The 23112-nt window shown below is 43.7% G+C and overlaps 1 protein-coding gene across 2 annotated transcripts in view; it reads right to left on the minus strand.

Annotated features, from left to right (window-relative positions):
• RNF139 (ring finger protein 139) overlaps positions 1–23112 on the minus strand; it is a 29695-nt gene that overhangs the window by 3507 nt on the left and 3076 nt on the right. The window contains exon 1 of one of the 2 annotated variants that reach the window (XM_066265690.1): positions 14005–14411. The exons of the other annotated variant lie outside the window; for it this stretch is intronic. Coding sequence (XP_066121787.1) covers positions 14005–14185 — 181 coding nt within the window. The 5' untranslated portion in view covers positions 14186–14411. Of the gene's footprint in view, positions 1–14004; positions 14412–23112 lie in introns of those variants that run through there. 2 annotated transcript variants of the gene reach the window in all.

Below are 23112 nucleotides of genomic sequence, written 5' to 3' on the forward strand. Positions count from 1 at the left end.
TTGCTCGAGCCAGTGACCTTGGGCTCAAGCCGGTGAGCTTTTGCTCAAACCAGATGAGCCCGCGCTCAAGCTGGCGACCTTGGGGTCTCGAACCTGGGTCTTCCACATCCCAGTACAATGCTCTATCACTGCGCCACCTCCTGGTCAGGATGCTCAGGCAAATTTTTAAAGTAAGATTAACAATATATTAGTTAACATCATCCAAGGTTTCAACTATAGAAACGACATCCAAATATCCACCTAGCGCCACCTCCTCATTACAACTGCAACACTCAAAATTTCTAAAACCCAACTCACCTCAAATGGCTCTTCCTTGTGATTTCCAAAAGAAGTCCCATGATTACTCTCTTAATGGTACCTTCTAGCCCCGCACCCTCAAACTTGCCAGTTAGCCAACAAATTGTACGAATACCTACTATCTCCCTTTCTCAGTGACACCAACCTATTTATTAGTCTGTCAATTAAAACTTATCTTGTCCAAACTCATCTACAAATAGCCTTTCTTCATTTCTCTGCTCAAAATATTGGGCCCTGGCTGTTTGGCTCAGCGGTAGAGCGTCGGCCTGGCATGCGGGGGACCCGGGTTCGATTCCCAGCCAGGGCACATAGGAGAAGTGCCCATTTGCTTCTCCACCCCCCCCCCTCCTTCCTCTCTGTCTCTCTCTTCCCCTCCCGCAGCCAAGGCTCCATTGGAGCAAAGATGGCCCGGGCGCTGGGGATGGCTCCTTGGCCTCTGCCCCAGGCGCTAGAGTGGCTCTGGTCGCGGCAGAGCATCGCCCCCTGGTGGGCAGAGCGTCACCCCTGGTGGGCGTGCCGGGTGGATCCCGGTCGGGCGCATGCGGGAGTCTGTCTGACTGTCTCTCCCCGTTTCCAGCTTCAGAAAAAAAAAAAAATACAAAAAAAAATATTGCAGCAGCTCTGGAATTGCTATTACCTGAAGTCTATATTTCTTGTTCTAGCCAGAGCCATTAAGGATCCAACTGGCCTTAGAGCAGTGGTCGGGAAGTAGCGGCTCTTTGGCCCCTCGAGTGTGGCTCTTCCACAAAATACCACGTGTGGGCGCTACCACGATAAGGAATGTACCTACCTATATAGTTTAAGTTTAAAAAATTTGGCTCTCAAAAGAAATTTCAATCGTTGTACTGTTGATACTTGGCTCTGTTGACTAATGAGTTTGCCGACCACTGCAGAGTAATACTCCTGTCAAGAAATCCACCAAAGCTTCAGACTCTTTCTCAAACACACCTCGTTCAGGCTATAACTGTAGCTGTGTTTACAGTTTTCTCTGCGTGGCATGATAGCCCCAACCAACTTCCCAAGTCCCTCACTGTACAAATCCTATCCATCTTATAGAGCTGCTGTCTCTGATAGGGACTGTTCCTTCAGCACACCTACTGAACTTTGTGAAATGCCTAATACTCATACACTACCTGACATTGTAGTTTGTAATTATCTGAGTAGATATCATATACCGTTAAGACAATATCCTTGATAGTAAAGCAAGGACCTTACCTTGCATATCTATGGATCCCGAAATATGTTGTAGAAAACAAATACAATTAGTATTCATTGGGGAACTAAATGTTTCTGTTGAATTCTAGATTACGTTTTTAAAGGTAACTACAAAATATAGCCCATTTGGAAACTGAAATTGATGAAAAGGTAAGACAGAGCTAAGAAACCAGGGTTTGGAGTATAGAAAAAGTGACCAACCCCAAATTAAATATCCATCCATTCACCTTATTTCAGCATGTAATCAAGAAAGACTGCATATTACAGTGGAGGCATTTCAGAATCCATTGCATATAAAAGCAGTAGTGGTTCCTCTAAATGACTGCCCATGAACTTAAAATTTATCCTGTGCTACTGTGTCATTTGTGAAAAGGAGAACAGAAGCCATAATCACCTAGAAAATACGTAAATTTCTGCACAAAAACCACCTGACTGATTTCCAGAGCAAGTGGGCCACTAATCTCCCAAAGAGCTGAGAGCTGGGTATAGGCTGCCCTTTCAATAGAAAATGGATTTTTGAACAGGATTAGAAATCTTTTCCATGGAAGAGGAAATGGAATGAACTCAGCTACTATATATATATGTAATCTTACATTTTTTTTATTTTAAAATTTATTGCATTGTGTGCCCATCACCCAAAGTCAAATCATTTTCTGTCACTGTATATTCATCCTTCTTAATCTTCCTTTCTCTATATAGAAAAACAAAAGTCAGTATTTTTCCTGAGCTAAACTTAAATTAAACTGATCTCCTAAGGTGAGTTAAAATAAAACTAAAATAACTTCAATTCTAGTGTATGCCAATTAAAAGGGAGAAATTCCAGTAGGGACTGTAATTTATTTCTGTCAACTTGCTATTTACAAAGTAGTAAATTAATGCTGTGAATATTCATGAACTTTGCTGTAATTTATAACTTGTCCTTCTTATTCTAATAGCTTTCCTCCCGAAACTTATTTTATACACAAGTGAAAGAATGATTTGGGTTTTAGAAATATGTCTGCAGAGAAAGTGCCATTTGCTTTACACAGAAGTACCAAGGGGAAAAAAGGCAGGAGGGTACAGTAAACAATGTAGCGCACTGCAATCACAAAGGTCAGGTGTGCCCGAGCAAGTAACAACCTGATACTACTCTTTCCCGACTAAAATCAGACCCCTAAGATACAATAATGCCCAAACATTTCAAGAATAGTATAAAATTGTTTAATTCTTACCCAAAGTTTACATGTACATGGTGCTCTTAAATTTGTCTTTTATATTCATGGTCCTATGTATGGAACACAGGAAGAATATGCTTTCATTTTACAGAAGAAAAAAAGTCAGCTTTCCAAGTAACAAGTCTCAACATTCCCTCTCCAGGCCTTTAGGGGCTGTTGTCAGTTATATCAAAGTTTTGTTGCATTTTCACAGCTTCCGATATAAAACTCTTGTTATTTACATTTACCCTGTAGACTTAAGAAAATTAAGCCCAGGGATAATGTTTCTTATTAGCATTTAAGAGTGACCTGCATAAGTAATCAAGGCTATATATCAAGGATGCTTTTTAAAGAAAAACCATCTTGGTACACTGGAGAATTAAATTAACTGAAATTACAACTCAGGAACCCAATTATCCAGTGATCAGAGAGAGCTTAACCAAAGTTCTTGAGGTAGGACAGTGGTCAGCAAACTCATTAGTCAACAGAGCCAAATATCAATAGTACAATGATTGAAATTTCTTTTGAGAGACAAATTTTTTAAACTTAAACTAAATAGATAGGTACATTCCCTATCAAGGTAGCACCCGCATGTGGTATTTTGTGGAAGAGCCACATGTGGCTCATAAGCCGCTGTTTGCCGACCAGGCAGGTAAAAAAAGGAGCAGGCATCAAAATCAATACAGTGGTTTAGAAGCTACTATATATGAACTCAAATCACAAAGAGTTCTGGGCCTTTACAATTTGGATACAAAAAAAAAAAAAAAAAAAAAAAAAGCAGATAAGAAGAACAAGCAAAAAAAATTCCACGTTACACAATAAAGTGTTTAACTCTTATGTGAAAAGTCCATTCATACCATAACCTTTTCTGAAAATTTAGGACTAAAAATTAGAAGGAAATAGGACATAACATTTACAACTCACCAGCTACCTTAAAAAAAAATTTTTTGAGACAAGAGGCAGGAGAGAAAGGAAGGAAAAGAGATGAGAAGCATCAACTTGCAATTGCAGACCTTAGTTGTTCATTGATTGCTTTCTCATATATGTGTGGGCACTGCCTGAGTCAGTGACCCCTTGCTCAAGCCATTGACCTTTGGGTTTAAGCCCGCAACCATGGAGTCATGTCTGTGACCCCATGCTCAAGCTGATGAGCCTGCGCTCAAGCCAGCCACCTGGGGTTTTGAACCTGGGTCCTCAGTGTCCCAGGTCGACACTCTATCCACTGCGCCATCACCTGGTCAGGCAAATTTCACTTTTAAACTAAGATTTTAAACGTTTTTATTTTAAAAAAATATGTGGACATGATTTTTACAGTCAAGCCCCATGAGTATTAAATGAATAAACCAAGCTTTACATAAACAAACACATTCACAAACACACTCCTTGCTTTTTATTCAGTTACAGTGGTACCTTGAGATATGAGTTTAATTCGCTCTGTAACCAAGTTCGTAAGTCAGTCAACTCGTATATCAAACAAATTTCTTCCATTTAAAATAACTAAAATAGATTTAATCCATTCCAGCCTTATGAAACATTCCCAAACCATCCTAAATTATGAAAAAAGACGTTTTTAGTTAAGAAACACACATGTATACTTTACCAATGCATAACAAAATATATGAAATAAAAGAAAAAAGTGTTATTTAGTACTGTATTCTTACCTTGGAGACAGACGAATGCAGCTAACGGAGGTGAATGGTGGAGGAGGAGGGAGGGAGGAAGGGATGCAGGCACTGTAGACACGTAAACTAAAACTGCACTTTCGTAACACTGCATGTAAACTAAAACTGCACTTTCTTTATTTTAAACAAAACTAAAACCACTTTCTTTACTTAAAATGAAACTACAAAAACTTAATTGTAAAAAAATGCACTTTCTTAGCCTGACCTGTGGTGGCGCAGTGGATAAAGCGTCGACCTGGAAATGCTGAGGTCGCCGGTTCGAAACCCTGGGCTTGCCTGGTCAAGGCACATATGGGAGTTGATGCTTCCAGCTCCTCCCCCCTTCTCTCTCTCTTTCTCTCTCTCTCTCTCTCCTCTCTAAAATGAATAAATAAAATTAAAAAAAAAATTTAAAAAAAAATGCACTTTCTTAACTTTAAACTTAACCTAAGCTTAACATTACGTATTTTTCATTTAATCATCACCTGTTTTTGCCTTTTTGGCTGCACTTTTGTCACTTTCACCTGCAGGACTTTTGAACAAAGATCTATCCAAAGAGGTTTGCTGTTGCCTGCCTTTTCAAATGTTACGGAAATGTGACAAACAAGTGTCATTAAAAAGTGCTGAAGCACGACCAGTTGAAACTTTTTCTGGGTGTTTCTTTTCAGTGAAACTTGAAAGCTTCTCCCACATTGCCAGCATGTCTCTAATTTCACTTGTAGAGATCACTTCCTCCGACTCTACCTCCTCCTCACTACTAATCTCTTGCAGAAGCTCCGTATGTTGCATCATCTGTAGCTCCTTCAACTCCTCAGTTGAGAGTTCCTCCTCATGTTCCTCGATGAGCTCGTTTACGGCACCCTCATCTACCTCCAGACCCATCAACTTTCCGAGGGACACAATCTCCTCCAACGCTTCGACCTTGGTCACAGTCTCTGGTTCAAATCCTTCAAAGTCCCTGTCTGCAACAACATCAGGCCATAACTTTTTCCATGCCGAGTTCAAGGTTCTTGTAACCTCTTGCCATGCCAAGTCAATAATGCATAATAAACATACCACAATGTTGTAGTGATCTTTCCAAAACTCTCGAAGGGTTAGAACTGTATTCTCAGTCACCTCAAAGCAGCGGCGGAACAAGTACTTTGTGTAAAGCTTTTTAAAGTTGGAAAGGACCTGCTGGTCCATAGGTTGCAAGGCTGAAGTCGTGTTGGGTGGGAGGTAGAAGACGTTCACGAATTTGAACTCATCAAGAATGTCATCTTCAAGACCAGGTGAGTGGGCTGGAGCATTTTCAAGGATTAGTAATGCTTTCATTGGAAGTTTATTTTCTTGAAGATATTTCTTCACTGCAGGACCAAAGACGAGATTTACCCATTCAATAAAAAACTGCCGCATAACCCATGCCCTAGCATTGGCGCGCCACATAACCTGCAGTTTTTCTCTAAGAATCTTGTGAGTCTTAAAGGCTCAAGGATTTTTGAAATGATACTTTTCATGATATTTTTGGAATGGTTTTACTTTTCCAGTCATTGCTAGCATTTGCACACAATGCAAAGGTCAGACGATCCTTCTCGGGTTTATGGCCTGGCAGCTGCTTCTCCTCTGCGGTACTGAAAGTCCTCTGGGCATTTTTTTCCAAAACAATACTGTTTCGTCACAGTTGAACACTTGTTGGGGATGTAGCCTTCCTTTGCGATAAGCACAGCAACACGTGCCTTAACATCAGCACTCGCAGCTTCACCATGCCTCACCACCGAGTGGATGCCAGATCTCTTCTTGAAATTTTCAAATCAGCCGTGACTTGCCTTAAACGTATCTTTTGCTGTCTCTTTTGAGGTTGATGGTTCTTTTTTCTTCAAGTCGCTGTAAATAATACGTTCCTTTTCGCATATTACAGTCTCCGTCACTGTATCTCCTGCCAGCTCTTTCTCTTTCACCCACGCCAGCAGAAGCTTCTCCATTTCTTCATGGATATTTGTCCTTAATTGGGACAGAATTGTAGTTCTTTCGCTGGATTTTTGCTTTTGATGGCATATTTTTGTTTAAGGATGGTACAAATTGTAGATGTATTGTGGTCGTACAGTCTTGCCAGTTCAATCACTCATACACCACGCTCATGTTTTTCTATTATTTCTTGCTTTACTTCTATCGACATCATTCTCTTCTTCTTCTTCCCACTGTCTTTTACACTCACTTTCTTCGGCCCCATGATAGCACACAAAAAAAGTTAGTAAAAAATGCAAAAATGATGCAAGAACGAGTACAGAGCACGAGATTCAACTTGATTCCTTGGGTAACACGTGAGAAAGAACGAGATGCTGGTGTTGTGCTGCTGATACTGGACCCTTGCATCAATGCACCAACTAGTGGCAGCTTCTTGGATCATGACTCCTATCTCAGAATTTCGCTCTGATCTTGAACAAAAATACAGACTGAGTTGCAGTTCGTATCTTAAAAAAAAATTGTATGTTTTTCTGCTCGTATCTCAAGACACCACTGTATTATTATTTTTTTTAGAGGCGGGATGCAGGGGGACAGAGACAGACTCCTGCATGCACCCCAACTAGGATCCACCCGGCAAGCCCCCTACGGTGCGATGCTCTGCCCATCTGGGGCTGCTCCATGACTAGTCAACCGAGCTATTTTAGTGCCTGAGGCAAGGCCATGGAGCCGTCCTCGGCACCTGGGGCCAATTGTTTGAACCACTCGAACCATGGTTGTGGATGGGAGGGAGAGAAAGAGAGAAAAGGGAAGTGTGGAGAAGCAAATGGTTGCTTCTCCTGTCTGCCCTGACCAGGAATCGAACCCAGGACTTCCACATGTAGGCTGATGCTCTACCAGCTGAGCCAACTCATCAGGGCCAAAGAGGATCTTAATAGTAATTTTTCTTGATGCTTTTTTACCTTTTAAAAACTTGCACTTCTGACCAGTTATCAAAGAAGGCATCTTCCAATTACTGACCATGTTTCTTTCTCTGTGAATTGCCAGTTTATTTTTGTTCATTTATCCACAGCATTGGTTTTCCTTAATGAATTGTAAACATTTAAAACATATTCTGACTACAAATTCTTTGTCAGTTATTTGTAATGCAAACATCTGCTCCAGGTGAGTGGCTGGTCTTTCCCTTTTCTGATGCTCCCTTTTGATTCATAGAGGTTTTTAGTTTTAATATCGCTGAATTTATCCATATTACACATTTGCTTTTATATATTGTAAAATAATTTCCCCTTATTCCCCTTACACTGATTTAAAAAAGAAAAAAAATGTTCTCCTGTATTTTCTTCTAAAAATTTTAAAGTTCTGCTCTTCACATCTAAGTATTAATCCACTTAGAACTATTTATATATTGACATGAGGTAATGATCCAGTAAAATTTTTCCATATGGATAACTAAATGATCACAAATTGAATAGTTTACCTCAGTGCACTTTTAATCTTACCCCTGAAGTACATCAAGTTTCTATATATAAGTGGCTAGTTCTGGCCTTAATATTCTGTGCTATGGATCTATTTGTCTATTTCAGTGGTTCTCAGTCAGGATCTTATTCCCCGTCTACCCACAGGAGTCATCTGGCAATATCTAGAGACATCTCTGGCAATCTCAACTGGGGAAAGGTCGGGTGCCACTGATATCTACTGGGTCAAGAACAAGGATGCTGTTAAAAACCCTACAATTCATAGAACAGCTCTACAGACTCACCAACAAAGAATAATGTTGTTCAAAACGTCAATAGTGTCACAACTTAGAATACCTAGTATGCCCTTTGCAATAATTACTCCTATTTCACTTTGTTTTTTGCACCAAAAATAACTATAGTTCATTCTTTTCAAAAACTTTATTGTATGTGTAAACCTAATACAACAGATTCCCTTTCAACAGACATTTAGATTAACAATTTTTTTGTTATTACCAACAATGTTGCAATAAATATCCTCTCCCATACTTTATTTTTTCTTTTTTAAAAAAGAGACAGAGACAGCCAGGAGATGAGAAGCATCAACTCATATGCGCGGCACTTTAGTTGTTCATTGGTTGCTTTCCATATGTGCCTTGACTGGGGGCCTCCAGCTGAGCCAATGACCCCTTGCTCAAACCAGCGACCTTGGGCTTAAGTCAACAGTCTTTGGGCTCAAGCCAACAACCATGGGGTTATGTCTAGGATCCCATGTTCAAGCCAGTGACCCCCATGCTCAAGCTGGTGAGCCCACATTCAAGCCAGATGAGCCTGCACTCAAGCCAAGGATCTCAGGGTTTCAAAACCTAGATCCTCAGTGTCCCATGTCAATGCTCTATCCACTGCAACACCACTTGGTCAGGCCTTGACCATAGTTTTTATACAATTATTTCTTTGGTCAAATTCTTAGAAAAAAAATTGTATGTCTAAAAAACGACAAATTTCAGTTGGTAGAGCCAGATGGCTTTACATAGAAGCTGACAGCCTACCAAAATTCCCCATAGTTTTACCAAACTAATTTCTAATCAAACTGTGAACTTTTCACCAACCTAGTGTTTTGTTCTGGATTTAATAAACTATAAATGAAGTAATTTTTCTTTTGCTTACTGACCATATGCACATCATTTATTGTAATTATCTGGGCCTATATTCCTCTAGGAATATAAGCTTTTATTGATAGAGCAAAACTTTTACAAGAATTTCAATCTCATATGATGCAGATATTTTTCCCTCAGTGTGCCATTTTATAGAATTTTTTTTTAAGTTTTATCTTAAAAGTTTTCATTTACTAAAATTTCCCTTTTAAGTTCTGGATTTTCCTTTATGTTTAGAAAGATCTTTCCACTTCAGTGAGTTATCATTAAATGAGTAATACTATTACTCCTCTGCTTGCATTTTCTACCTTGGATTTAGAGTTACTAATTCAGCATTATGCTGTACTGGGTTGCATTTCCTTTAGCATTTAACATCTCCTAAGAACAGCTTAACATTCTCAAATATTCTATATATTGTGGTATGATTTTATCTCAATCTCCAAAGTGAGATGCTTTATTTTCTAATCTGCTGAAATTGTCATGTTAGTTTGGTACCAAATGAAAGTACAGCTGTAACACTTTATTGTAGGAGGGAAATAAATTCTTTAGATACTACCAATAAAATTGTTAACATTTTTTCCTTAGAAAATAGATTTCCGGCCCTGGCCGGTTGGCTCAGTGGTAGAGCGTCGGCCTAGCGTGCGGAGGACCCGGGTTCGATTCCCGGCCAGGGCACATGGGAGAAGTGCCCATTTGCTTCTCCACCCCTCCGCCGCGCCTTCCTCTCTGTCTCTCTCTTCCCCTCCCGCAGCCAAGGCTCCATTGGAGCAAGGATGGCCCGGGCGCTGGGGATGGCTCTGTGGCCTCTGCCCCAGGCGCTAGAGTGGCTCTGGTGGCAACATGGCGACACCCAGGAGGGTCGCAACATGGCGACGCCCAGGATGGGCAGAGCATCGCCCCCTGGTGGGCAGAGCGTCGCCCCTGGTGGGCGTGCCGGGTGGATCCCGGTCGGGCGCATGCGGGAGTCTGTCTGGCTGTCTCTCCCTGTTTCCAGCTTCAGAAAAATGCAAAAAAAAAAAAAAAAAAAAAAAAAAGAAAATAGATTTCCATTTTTACAATTTAATTTTAAAGAAAAATGCCAGACTGCCAAATTTTGAGATTTATATACAGCAGTACATAAGTTATTTTAAAAGGTCTACAATGAAAAAAAAAACAGGTAGAACGATTAATTTTAACTTTCCTTTGGTATCTTTTACACACAAACCTGTCACTTTCAAAAACAGATGATGCCTCATTAAATGAGCCCTAAATACTTAAGACATCTGCTTTTTTCAGGATGAACTTTTTTCAGCACAAAAACCAGTTTTTTAAAAATAATTTTATCACTAATATGAAAAATTAGTATAATTACACTGGCACAAAGTAAGAAACAGCCAAGCAAGCAATGTGGAAAATATTTTGTATTTCTCATAAAGTCTGACCCAGACAATATTCTAAGATCAAACTTTTCAAATAGGTGCAGGAGTCCCAGGTTTGATTCCCGGCCAGGGCACACAGGAGAAGCACCCATCTGCTTCTCCACCCCTCCCCCTCTCCTTCTTCTCTGTCTCTCTCTTCCCCTCCCACAGCGAAGACTCCATTGGAGCAAAGCTGGCCTGGGCGCTGAGGATGGCTCCATGCCCTCTGCCTCAGGCACTAGAATGGCTCTGGTTGCAACAGAGCAACACCCCAGATGGGCAGAGCATCGCCCCCTGGTGGGCATGCCGAGTGGATCCCGGTCGGGCGCATGCAGGAGTCTGTCTGACAGCCTCCCCGTTTCCAACTTCAGAAAAATACAAAAAAAAAAAAAAATTGTCAAATAGCATCAACATTTCACTGATGCCTTCACAAGAACAAATTATCTGTAATAGAGTGTGGTTTAACTGTAGATCCCCAGTACTGTTCTAAGGGTTTACATCCTATCTCATTTATTGTCCTTAACACCCTGAAAGAGAGAGACCACTATTGTCCATCTTTTTTTTTTTTCCTGTATTCCTCTGAAGCTGGAAACGGGGAGAGACAGCCAGACTCCCGCATGCGCCCGACCAGGATCCATCCGGCACGCCCACCAGGGGGCGACGCTCTGCCCCTCCGGGGCCTCGCTCCGCAGCGACCAGAGCCACTCCAGAGCCTGGGGCAGAGGCCAAGGAGCCATCCCCAGCGCCCGGGCCATCTCCGCTCCAATGGAGCCCTGACTGCAGGAGGGGAAGAGAGAGACGGAGAGGAAGGGGGGGGGGGGTAGAGAAGCAAATTGGGCGCCTCTCCCGTGTGCCCTGGCCGGGAATCGAACCCAGGTCCCCCGCACGCCAGGCCGACGCTCCACCGCTGAGCCAACCGGCCAGGGCCTGTCCATCTTTTTTTTAAAAGAAAGGTAAAGATAAGAAAAAGGAGGCCCTGGCCGGTTGGCTCGATGGTAGATCGTCGGCCTGGCGTGCAGAGGTCCCGGGTTGATTCCCGGCCAGGGCACACAGGAGAAGCGCCCATCTGCTTCTCCACCCCTCCCCCTCTCCTTCCTCTCTGTCTCTCTCTTCCGCTCTCACAGCCGAGGCTCCATTGGAGCAAAGATGGCCCGGGCGCTGGGGATGGCTCCTTGGCCTCTGCCCCAAGTGCTAGAGTGGCTCTGATCGTAACAGAGCGACTCCTCGGAGGGGCAGAGCATCGTCCCCTGGTGGGCAGAGCGTAGCCCCTGGTGGGCGTGACGGGTGGATCCCGGTCGGGCCGGGATCCATGCGGGAGTCTGACTGTCTCTCCCCGTTTCCAGCTTCAGAAAAATACAAAAAAAAAAAAAAAAAGTGAAAAAAAGAAAAAGGAGGTATAACACAAGTAACCTGCCTGCGGTCTCCTTCTAATTTGTCAAATACAAACTTCCACGATTTACTACAAAAGTAAGTGTGGACAAAGTCAAAAGGAAAACAGATTACGTTGTTCCTTGTTCAATGTTTTTAAACCACGAAGTATTTAATTAAGGAAAGTACTCATTTCCTTAAAGCCTCTAGCCTGAAGCTCCACTCAAGCACTACATTGGAAGCACCTGCACCTGGTCCCGAAGGGGCTCTCAAAGCCTCTGCAGTCACCTGCCGTAAGAATCATCAAGGCAGAAGCTACACTATCTGCACAATGAACATGTTAATCCTCTCAGTGTTCCATTTTTGTCTTCTCCACTGTGGACTCTTCTCAGCAGAAGTGGGGATAGCCACCGTCCCACCCTCAAGTCCATGTAACACGTGGTTCTTTAGTCCCCAAAGCGGCACTTGGTTATCCTGTTACCCCAAATCTGATAAAGTGCCCTAGAACTCTGTTGTCTTCTGCTATCTCTCTTTTCTTTTTCTTTTTTCATGTGTATGTGGTGGGGTGAGGATAGGGCTAATTGTCAGGCTCAACTGGGACCACCTTACTATTCTGAGATAAGTAACTGCACGTTAATTTACGATCGTGTTGAGCAACTTCTAACAGCAGGACTAAAATACCTGCCCAGCGATCCCCCTTTCTTGTTAATTTTATCTTAACATTAACTAAGCTCACTTTACCCATGACTGTCAGAATTAGACATGTTAAGTATGAAACATTAAAGCTAGCGAATGCTTTTTTAACTGAAGTATTAATGACAAAGTATTTACCTTAGTTTCAGATGTTCAACATATAACTTTCGTTTCAGGTGTTTGATATTTGTATATATGACAAAATCACACCACTCAGTTTCTGCCACAGATGAGGGCACTACACTTTTGCAGTGGTTGAGAAGGAATGGCTGGTGTTAAGCAGCTGGTGGGTGACTGATAGGTATTGTGCTAAAGAACAGCATGTTCACATCTGTTAGCTTGAAGATCTGGCATGTGACATACTAGACTACTCTGTATCTGGGCTGCAGCTGTACTAGGAGAAAGTGAACCACCATTGATGTCAGAAGATTTTTAAGCCTAGGCTCTGGCAACCACTTACCATATCTGCTCTGTATCAAAAGCAAACCACAATCTCTATGACCCTCAATTTCCTCGTTTGTAAAATGAGACCACCACCGCCCACCTCTGAGGGATTTCTGAAGGTTAGATATTAGGTTAAATAGCAATGAAAATGCTTTGCAAAAAAAGTGCCAAACCAATGTCAAGCATTATTTATTGCTAAAAACAAAACGCAACATTACCACTCTCTTTTGTCAGAATAAAGTAACAAATGGCTCATAATTCAGGAAGGTTTTAAGATCTCACTATCAGCTGGCCCTCAGCAATCAATACTTCAAAGCTCTGGCCTACTAAAAACTTATCAAGAATTACCCCATCAACAAAATTTGCCAAGTTTCAATTACTTGAAAAATTCCTTTACGCATAAACGCTTCTCTGGAGATGCAAATAAAAACGGGGAGCGAAACAAGATGCTTTTCAACACTCGATTCACGGGCAACGAGAACACTGATTTTCAGAAGTCTCTTGTGGGCAAGCCTCAGCACTTTCTAGCCACGTTTTTTCTTTAAATACCTCCACTTCATTTCATGGAAAATTTTAGGACTCGTTCTAAATAATCGCCCTCTTCATGAGGATTTTTGGTAATGATTTCAAGGTCTGACATTCGAAACCCTGCCTCTTTCGTTCGGGTGTCATTTTCCGCTGACACTTCGCCATCATGTGGACCCCGTGCATGAAAAGCGACCACATCCAGTCCTCTTCGTTTTGGAAAGGAAACTGAGTCCCAGGCTCAGCCCAAGTCTAAGGTCACAAACAGCGAGGCAGGGGCAAGCAGGGGTGCCGTTCGTCCGAGGCTGTCGCCAGCGCCCGTCCCCCACGAGAAACAGCAGGCAGAGCCCCAGGCTCCGACATCCAGGCCTTCTCCCGCCCTCGCTCAGGTGCGGGCCGCCCGCCCGGAGCCCGCTCTGCTCTGCGGCCAGCTCCGACCCTAGGGTCACTCCCAACCAGGCCCGCAAGGACGGCCCCGGGCGCCGGGCCCGGTTCTCACGCACACACACAACCTCTCACACGCACACACACCGCTGACACGCTTGCTCTTACAGTCTCGCGTGTCTCCCCCACTCGGACACACACACGACCCCCGGGCTGCGCGCGGCTGCCCGCTCTCCGCTGCACGTCTCGGCCGCGGGGCCGCCCCCACACCTCCTTACCGAAGAGCCGTAGGAAGATCTGGAGCCCGATGCAGAATCGGCTTTGGCTGGCATCGTAGTAGGAGTTGAAGATGGCGTCGATGATGTAGAGGCAGGGCACCCGGAGCGCCACTTCGAGCGCCGCCCAGACCTGCTGATGGGCCATCCGCACCTGCTGCTGCGGGGGGCCCACCGCCGCCATGAGCCGCTGCCACACCGGGGCTGGGCAGGCCGGGCAGGGCCGCGCAGGGCTGGGCCCGCGACGGCGGCCAGGGGCGGGGGCTGGGGCTGGCGGCTCCGCCCTCCCTCCTCTCCTGTCGCTCAGGGCCCGCCCCGCCGCCCGCTCGCGTCCCTCGAGCTGGAGCAGGCGGCGGCGGCGGCGGCTGCTGAGGAAGCCGCGGCGGCCCCCGGGAGGCCTCTGGGTGTCGGTGTTTTCAGCTGGCTAAGGTCTGGCCCCTCCTCCCTCCCCCGCCTCCCCCGCCCGCGGAGCCACCATCTTGACCTCGCCCGCTGGCCTCTGCCGTTTCTGCTGTTGCGAGGCTGAAAGGCTGCGACCGCGGTCACGCGAGACCGCGTAGACCGCGCTACTTCACGTCATAATCCGGCGCTAGGGGCGCTCCCCATGTCGTCATCACGTACGGCGTAACTGACGTCTCAAAACGTTACCATGGTTTCCGCTCTCTTCCGCGACTCACACTGCTTTCGCGGCTTTGGCGCCACCCCGTGGCGCAGGCGCTCTGCGCTAGCCGCGCCCTCTAGCCTCCGCGTGGCCGCTTGGCCTACAGGGCGTGGGCTCAGCAAGGGAGTCCCTGCTTCTGTGGGCGGGAATTGTTTTATTAGAGCCCATTAAACATCCCGTAAACATGGTTCAAAGATGCTTGGGAGGTGGAAAGCCAAAGGGCGCCGCTCGCCAGACCCACCCCACCGCACCTGGAGGCCAGGTCTGAAGGACGGCCGACATTCCAGGGAAAAGACCCGAAAGGCTACTGGAGGCGGAGCTGCGTGCGTTTTAAGGAGCAGCCGCCCTTCGCGGCTCGGCTAGTACCCTAGGCACTACAAAGAAAAACATCCCTCGTCCATTTGCACATCGTCCTAACCACCTCCTCCCAAATTGGACAGAACTGAGGACACCCATCGGCCACATTTTACTGATATCAAGGGCCTCTGTGACTTAGGACAAGGACGCAGGCCTCTGTTTTTGACTTCCAGTCTTTTTTTGAGGTAAGCTTACCCAGGCAGCCCCCTTCTTCCCTCCCCGACAGAAGAAGCCATACTACTTTTTCCAATGTTTGTTTTTCTTGGGGATCAGAACATGCCATGCCAAAGTATGCCACTTTGACATACGATTGAGTTTAAGCCTCTTGGGAAACAGCTGAACCCCCCATACCCCCCATACACACAAAAAAGCTCTCTGCCTCCACCGCCACCCCCCCACTCCCCCCCCCCCCCGCCAAACACATTTGCCTAAAAAGTAGGGACTTAAATGTCCATTTGTAAAGATATCTCCTTGTCCCTTACCTAGAAGGGGGCTCTTAGATTAACCTTATTAATCATCTTCCACTAGTTTTCCCCATATTATTTACATTCCCAAAGTTGCCACCTCCTAGAAGCCTAAACCTCTTTTCCTTTGTCTTGTCACATCTCTACAAATTTATTGCTTTAAAAAAATACTATGTAAACACCGAGTTGTAGCACCCCCTTTGAGTTACTCATCAATGAGTTTATTCCAGGCGTCTGTGCACCTCATGAGTTTTGCTCTTGTTGGTCTCTTTTTTTAGTTTAATATCAGGGGTTCAGCCACAGAACATAGGGCCATAAAGGAAAGTCCCGCCCCGCCTATCCATGTAATATATTAATCTGGCCATCCTATTTTTCTCTTCCTTCACTACCAAGTCAGAGTGTAAGGTCACAGTCCATCTGTAGACCCAGCCATCTGATTAAAGGGGATAAAATACAGTAGTAAGCAAGAACCTGGCTCACTTCAGTTCCTAGCCCAAACTGCACTCTCCAATGTACTTTATATCAAGGCTCTAAATGGGTGATTATCCTCTCAGTTAAGAATTCTCCAGAAGGGCAGAGGATTATTAAACTCCAGGTAAAATTTTATATTTCACTTAAATCTTTATATCAGCCTTATTTTGATAGGTATTATTAACTGTTTTAGAAAGAGGGAAACTGAGACTTAGATAACTTATCATGATCAAAGTTAGGTGGCCAATACAGCCATCCCTACTTAAGAATCAAATCCGGGATTTTAGAATCAAGGCATCTTTGATCCTCGCTCTTTCCACCCACAGCCAAATCTGCAGTATCCTAATCCAAGATCCTCTTTGCCTGTTTTCTGCATTTTCATTATGATCTCCCTTTTTTTTTTTTTTTTTTTATACAGAGAGTCAGAGAGGATAGACAGGAACGGAGAGAGATGAGAAGCATCAATCATTAGTTTTTCATTGTGCATTGCAACACCTTAATTGTTCATTGATTGCTTTCTCATACGTTGACCGCAGGCCTTCAGCAGACCGAGTAACCCCTTGCGTGAGCCAGCGACCTTGGGCTCAGGCTGGCAACCTTGGGGTCTCGAACCTGGGTCTTCCGCATCCCAGTCCAACACTCTATCCACTGCGCCACCGCCTGGTCAGGCATGATCACCATTTTTTTATCGTGTTTACCTCTGCTGGGTTAATTTTCCTGCTGGGGAATAACCATCTGGTATTGACCCTATTCCCAAAGGAAAGAAACTTGGTAAGAGAGGACTATGAGGACTTATATAGAAGCCTCAGAGATGTAAATTAGCTACTGAACCTACCTGTTATTCTGCCCTAATTGCCATTTAAAGGAAAAAAGAGTGAAGCTATTATAGAGAAAGGAGTCCACAAGGACTAATCTAAAAGAGGAGTGTGATAGACAGAAGGTACCATATATTGTGGTCATGCAAAATGGAAAATAAAATAGTACATGGGCTATCCTCCAATTTTTATTTTAAAAAATAAATATTAAATAAAAAGCTTCTAAATATTAGCAAATGCTTACGTTCTTATTAATGTTTCCCATTTTTGATGCACAAATTTTATTTGTATAAGAATTTCTAATTCAAACTAAATTCCATCTTAGGGCAGGAACTTTGAGGAGTGGTGGCACAGTCATTCTTCCTCACACTTGACTAAAGCAAGTCTCTTTAAACTGTCTCACTTTCCCACCAGTAAAATGAAGGTTTGAATGAGATCCTGGCAAGTACTTTAAAAAACTGCTTTAAAACTAGATTTCTATCAATGAAGTAGTTTTTAGATGCTTAGGAATTTTTAAAATAAAGATAAATTTCCAAAGAAATAACTACAATTCACTAAATCCAATCTTTTGCTTTCTACATTGATTTGAATGTTGCACACATATATTTATATTGAGTCTACCTAGAACAGTAGGGGGTGTGTGTGTGTGTGTGTGTATACAAACTTTATAAATTACCCATGGTCAAAAATAATCTGAAAAAACAAAAACCGAGTAACAATCTGTTAATTTGGCTTTAACAATTCAAATACCTTTTAGTGGCTCTAAAAGCCTTTAGATAACAGAATGTGTAAAAACTAAGTTGAAATTTCGGTCAACATTTTCATCAGTCAAATCTTTGTTCCTTGGTTTCAAGCAACAGAAACTGATTCTGGGCTATCATTATTCCTCAGGATTTCAAGTTCCAAGAGTGACCATACAATTGGTTAAGCTTACTGGACAATATGTCTGTACCCTAGCTGTAGGCGAGGGCAAGTACAGTTTCCTTGGGAGGAGGACGCAGTAGGAAACAGGCTCTTAGAATTACCCATCCCACCCCTCCCCACCAGAGTACTATGTGTTTCCTCCAAATGGAATTTGGGAATGCCAGTAGGAAGGGTAGGCAATATTAGCCCCCAAAGGGACAAATACATACCTTAACTTTATCTCAGACCTCGGGAATTACTTAAAATGTAACCTCTGATCCTAAATTACTTTAGTTTTTCTCTTCATTAAATTTCAGGTATGCCCATCAAACTTCAGCTATGTGAGCCCTGGCTGGATAGCTCAGATGGTCAGAGCATCGTCCTGAAGTACGATGAAGCATCAGTCCCTGGTCAGGGCACATACAGGAACACATCGATGTTCCCCTCTCTCTCTCTCTCTCTCTCTCTCTCTCTCTCTCTGTCTCCCCCCCCCTTCTTTTCTAAAATCAGTAAAATAAATATATTTTTTAAAAAAATCAGCTGTTTGTATTTTCTGGTTTTGTGAGTCCCAAATAAACAGGAACAGTCTATTGTGTGTAGTTAAAGGAAACAACAGAGAATATAGTGGCATTGGGAGTCAATGCTGAATTTACACGACCTGACTTGGATTCACTCATTCATTCAGCAGACATTTCCAGCACTTTCTATATGCTCGGCAGTATGCTTGTCCACTTCCACTTCTTACTAGCTCTCTGTCTCTAGACAAATTACTTCAACTCTCTAGTCTTCAGTATCCTCATGGGAAAAAGGAAAAATGTTTAATATAATACGAAGTACATGACATGCATTATCCAATTTAATCCTCAACAATCTTGTCCAAGCACAAAGACAAAATAGTGGCAAAGACAGGTTTCTAACTCATATTTGTCTGATTCCAGAGGTTAAGATCTGATCCTCTGCAAGTAATTTCTCATGCTTGTTACACAAATTAGGAGAAATAATGCGACCCTTACAAAGCACTTAGCAATGGCTCCATTCACCGCTCAGGAGTACTGTGAAAATACTGTTTATCAGTTTGGGTTGTTATATATGATGATTATTCAGTGGTACTTAATTTATATTAGAATATAAATATGTATATGACAGGCTCAAATATGTTAATCATCCAGGGTGAAGGTCAAGAACAGGCATCCCCAAACTATGGCCCCCTGAGGCCATTTATCCGGCCCCCCCCCCCCCCGCCGCACTTCTGGAAGGGGCACCTCTTTCATTGGTGGTCAATGAGAGGAGCACTGTATGTGGTGGCCCTCCAATGGTCTGAGGGACAGTGAATTGGCCCCTTGTGTAAAAAGTTTGGGGACCCCTAGTCAAGAATAATCTGAGGGTTGAGATACTGCTAAGAAGAAGAGTATAAGGCAGGGGTCCCCAAACTTTTTACACAGGGGGCCAGTTCACTGTCCCTCAGACCGTTGGGAGGGCCGGACTATAAAAAAAACTATGAACAAATCCCTATGCACACTGCACATATCTTATTTTAAAGTAAAAAAACAAAACGGGAACAAATACAATATTTAAAATAAAGAACAAGTAAATTTAAATCAACAAACTGACCAGTATTTCAATGGGAACTATGGGCCTGCTTTTGGCTAACGAGATGGTCAATATGCTCCTCTCACTGACCACCAATGAAAGAGGTGCCCCTTCCGGAAGTGCAGCAAGGGCCGGATGAATGGCCTCAGGGGGCCGCATGCGGTCCGCAGGCCGTAGTTTGGGGACCCCTGGTATAAGGAATACTGTTAAAAGCATCTGTCAAGGCAGGGAGCGCAGAGAAGATGGTATAGCATTCCCCTGACAGACTGGATGTATAGAACCTTAGATGGTATCCTATAGTCTCAGCTTCTGATAATCACCTCTCATTTCATAGCTACCCCCATCTGAGTAGATAAAAGCTTCATGATGGTAGATTCAATATTGTAACAGTGTCAGTTTTACCCTATAAATTCAATGTAATCCCAACAAAAAAAGAAATCTCAGCAGGTTCTTTTTTCCAAAAATTGACAAGCTGGTTTTAACTTCATAAGAAAATGCAAAAGGTCAAGAATAACTAATGCAATCTCAATGAACAAAGTCGAAGGACTTACAGTATCAGGTACCAGGACCTATTTTAAAGTGATAATTCAGGCAAGATGATATTGGTGCATGAATATAAAAACTTACCTGTGGAACAGAAGAGAAAGTCTACAAACAGCCCCATACATTCATGATCATCTAGTTTATGATAAAAGTGACAGTACAGTGGGAAAAGGATGACTAAAAAAACCAGCAATGTAACAGGACTCACTCTATGGATACTGCCTAGTAAAGGACAGCATTATCACTGAAGGGTGAAACACTGGACGCATTCTTTCTAAAAGCTGGGAACGGTTTAACATCGTTTAGAGGTGGGGCAGGGGGTGAGGACAGAACAAGACTGCCAGAGCTTCCCTTTTTAATCAAGATTTAGCTGTTTACCTTGAATGAATGCTCCTTAACTTGTTGTCAGCCTTTAGTTACTTTCCAAAGTTCTGAAAATTTTGATTTTGATACTTTTTGCCATTGCTTTTATCAAGGGGCCAGTTTTCAAAAGTTCTTATTCTACCATTTTGGAAGGCACCCCATTTTACTGCTGAGATTGAGCGGGGACATATGAAGAGCTACCCTAAGGATGCACTGAGTGTGAAATATATTTCTTCCTGCCCTTGGGTAACTACCCTGCTTCCTCCTGGTGATCAGATGTCATGACCTCACCAGGATGGTAACTCTTCCTTGCCTGCTAGTCTCGGTATGAGGAGCCTGAAATGACTGCGGAACCTCAGTAGGTTCAAGTATAAAGGGTCTAATATTGTGTCTCCTGATGAAAGAGTTCCCATTAAGAGCCAGACCTCTGGACTCACAAAATTGTGGGATGGGAAGCACAAATTCCACATGTCGGTCAGTGGGGACAATAAACCGGTGTGTTATGGAATTTCCTATTGCTGCTACAACAAATTACCTCAAACAGTGGTTTAGAACAACATAAATTACGGAAGTCGGAAGTCCAAAATCAAGGTGTCAGGAAGACCATGTTGGGACTTTAGGGGAGAATTCATTTCCTTGCCTTTTTCAGTTTCCAGGGGCTGCCTATATTCCTGGGCTTGTGGCCCCTTCCGTGCATCACTCTATCCTCCTTCTTCAGTTATCACATGTCCTACAACTTGGTCTCACCTCCCTCTTATAAGGGCTTCTAGATTTTATTGGGCCCAAACGTTATTATAATATAGAATAATGCCCCCATCTTGGGATCCTTAACTTAATCACACCTGCAAAGTCCTTTTACTATGTAAGAAAATATAGTCAGGCCCTGGCCAATTGGCTCAGCGGTAGAGTGTCGGCCTGGCGTGCAGGGGACCCGGATTCGATTCCCGGCCAGGGCACACAGGAGAAGCGCCCATTTGCTTCTCCACCCCCCCCCTCCTTCCTCTCTGTCTCTCTCTTCCCCTCTCGCAGCCAAGGCTCCATTGGAGCAAAGATGGCCCGGGCGCTGGGGATGGCTCCTTGGCCTCTGCCCCAGGCGCTAGAGTGGCTCTGGTCGTGGCAGAGCGACGCCCCGGAGGGGCAGAGCGTCGCCCCTGGTGGGCGTGCCGGGTGGATCCCGGTCGGGTGCATGCGGGAGTCTGTCTGACTGTCTCTCCCCTTTTCCAGCTTCAGAAAAATACAAAAAAAAAAGAAAAGAAAATATAGTCACAGGTTCTGGATATTAGGATGTGGACATATTTGGGGGCATTACTTAGCCCAATACAATGGTAATTCAATTTCTACTCTTTCATTCACAGACCTGTTCTATTTATAAGGGAACAACACTGTGTAATGGCTGTTAGAGTGTATATTTTGTCTTGGGACAGTGGGGGGGGGTATTATAAATTTCAAAAGGTTTTTCTATCACTCCATCAAACCAACATTTTTTAGGTTGTGTGTATGTGATCACACAAGTAAGTCCCATGTTCATGTGCCCAGTGAAACATCCACTTGGCTGTAAAGTGGTTCCCTGGTGTCAAAAGCAGTATTACGTAGGATACTTGTTAATGGATGAAACACTTGTAAACCCTTGGATAGTAATGCTGGCCAACATCCTGTGGGCAGGAAAGGTAAATTCATACCTGGAGATGGGAAGAGTCTAGTCAAGGTGAATCATTGTCCTTCTAGCATAGAAGTCCAATGTAATTAACTTGCTACCAAGCAGCTGCTTGTTTTCCTTAAGAGATGGTGTTGAATCAAGGGCTCAGTGTTGAACTTTAGGGAGTGGCTACTTGATGTGTGGAAGCCATGCTGTTGGCCTCTTGCTAATCTGCATCTCTGCAACATGACTACTTTATTCATGAGCCCATTATGACATTACTGGGGTAGCTGATGATTACAGTTGCTGAAGTTAACTGGCCAAGACTTTTATGTGGATACTGAGTGCCTCTTCCATGGTAGATGGTCTCTGGTAGGCATTGTTATACAATACAAAGTTCTTTACACATATGCCCAATCCCACAAAACTTTCCACCCCAGACTTCCTTGTCCCTGATCCCCCAATCTTTCCCACTCCAGGCTGCTGATGAACTAGTCAACCTATTTGCCACCTGCCATAAAGGTGTAGTCTTACTTCAGGTCACTTCTCTTTCTGCACAAAGTGGATGACCAGGAATATTACCCCAAATTCTGCCTTGGGGGAAGATCCCCCTCACTGCTGTCGTTTATGACCATTCCTGAGTATGGCTGTAGGGCAGCAGCAATTATTTTTGTTTAGAACTCATATCCCAAGAAAATCAGTGAATTGAGATCTGGCTTTTTTGTCCTCTCTTAGACATAAAAGGCTGGGTGACAGCCATAATTGTGAGCTGAGGAATATACATTGGTGCAAGAACTATAAGTATGACAAGGAAGTCTGGGTCACCTGCTGGTACACCTATTTGTTTACTCTGGCCCTGCTTGTCATCAATTCCAGATGTGCTACTTCCACCTTATGATGGATTGACTTGGTGGGTCTGGTAAACCCTGCTCATGACAGGCAACTCTGGATACAGGATCATTTGATGTCTTCTGAGATGCTCTGTTTCTACCAAGGCCCATTAACATGCAAGGAGCCATTTCTGAATGACAGGGTCCTCTGCTGCAGATGGCTTAGCCTTGCTACAGAACCCTAGGTGTCTTACCTTGTGATTCTCCTACAGAGCTTGTCATTAACTCCGATGGCTGCTCTGCTTATCAGATACTACTGTCCCAAAGAATCTCCTGGAATAAATAGCCCATGCAACATGACTAGTTACACTGTAGCCTGTACCTGCCACAGAGCTTTACAAGCTCTGAATCCCACTGAAAACTGGCAACCTTGTGTCAGTCACCCAGTGTGAGTCAGAGCAGTATTCCCAAATTCTGA

The sequence above is a fragment of the Saccopteryx bilineata genome, chromosome 3 (genome assembly GCF_036850765.1).
Source record: "Saccopteryx bilineata isolate mSacBil1 chromosome 3, mSacBil1_pri_phased_curated, whole genome shotgun sequence".
Taxonomy (NCBI): Eukaryota; Metazoa; Chordata; class Mammalia; order Chiroptera; family Emballonuridae; genus Saccopteryx; species Saccopteryx bilineata.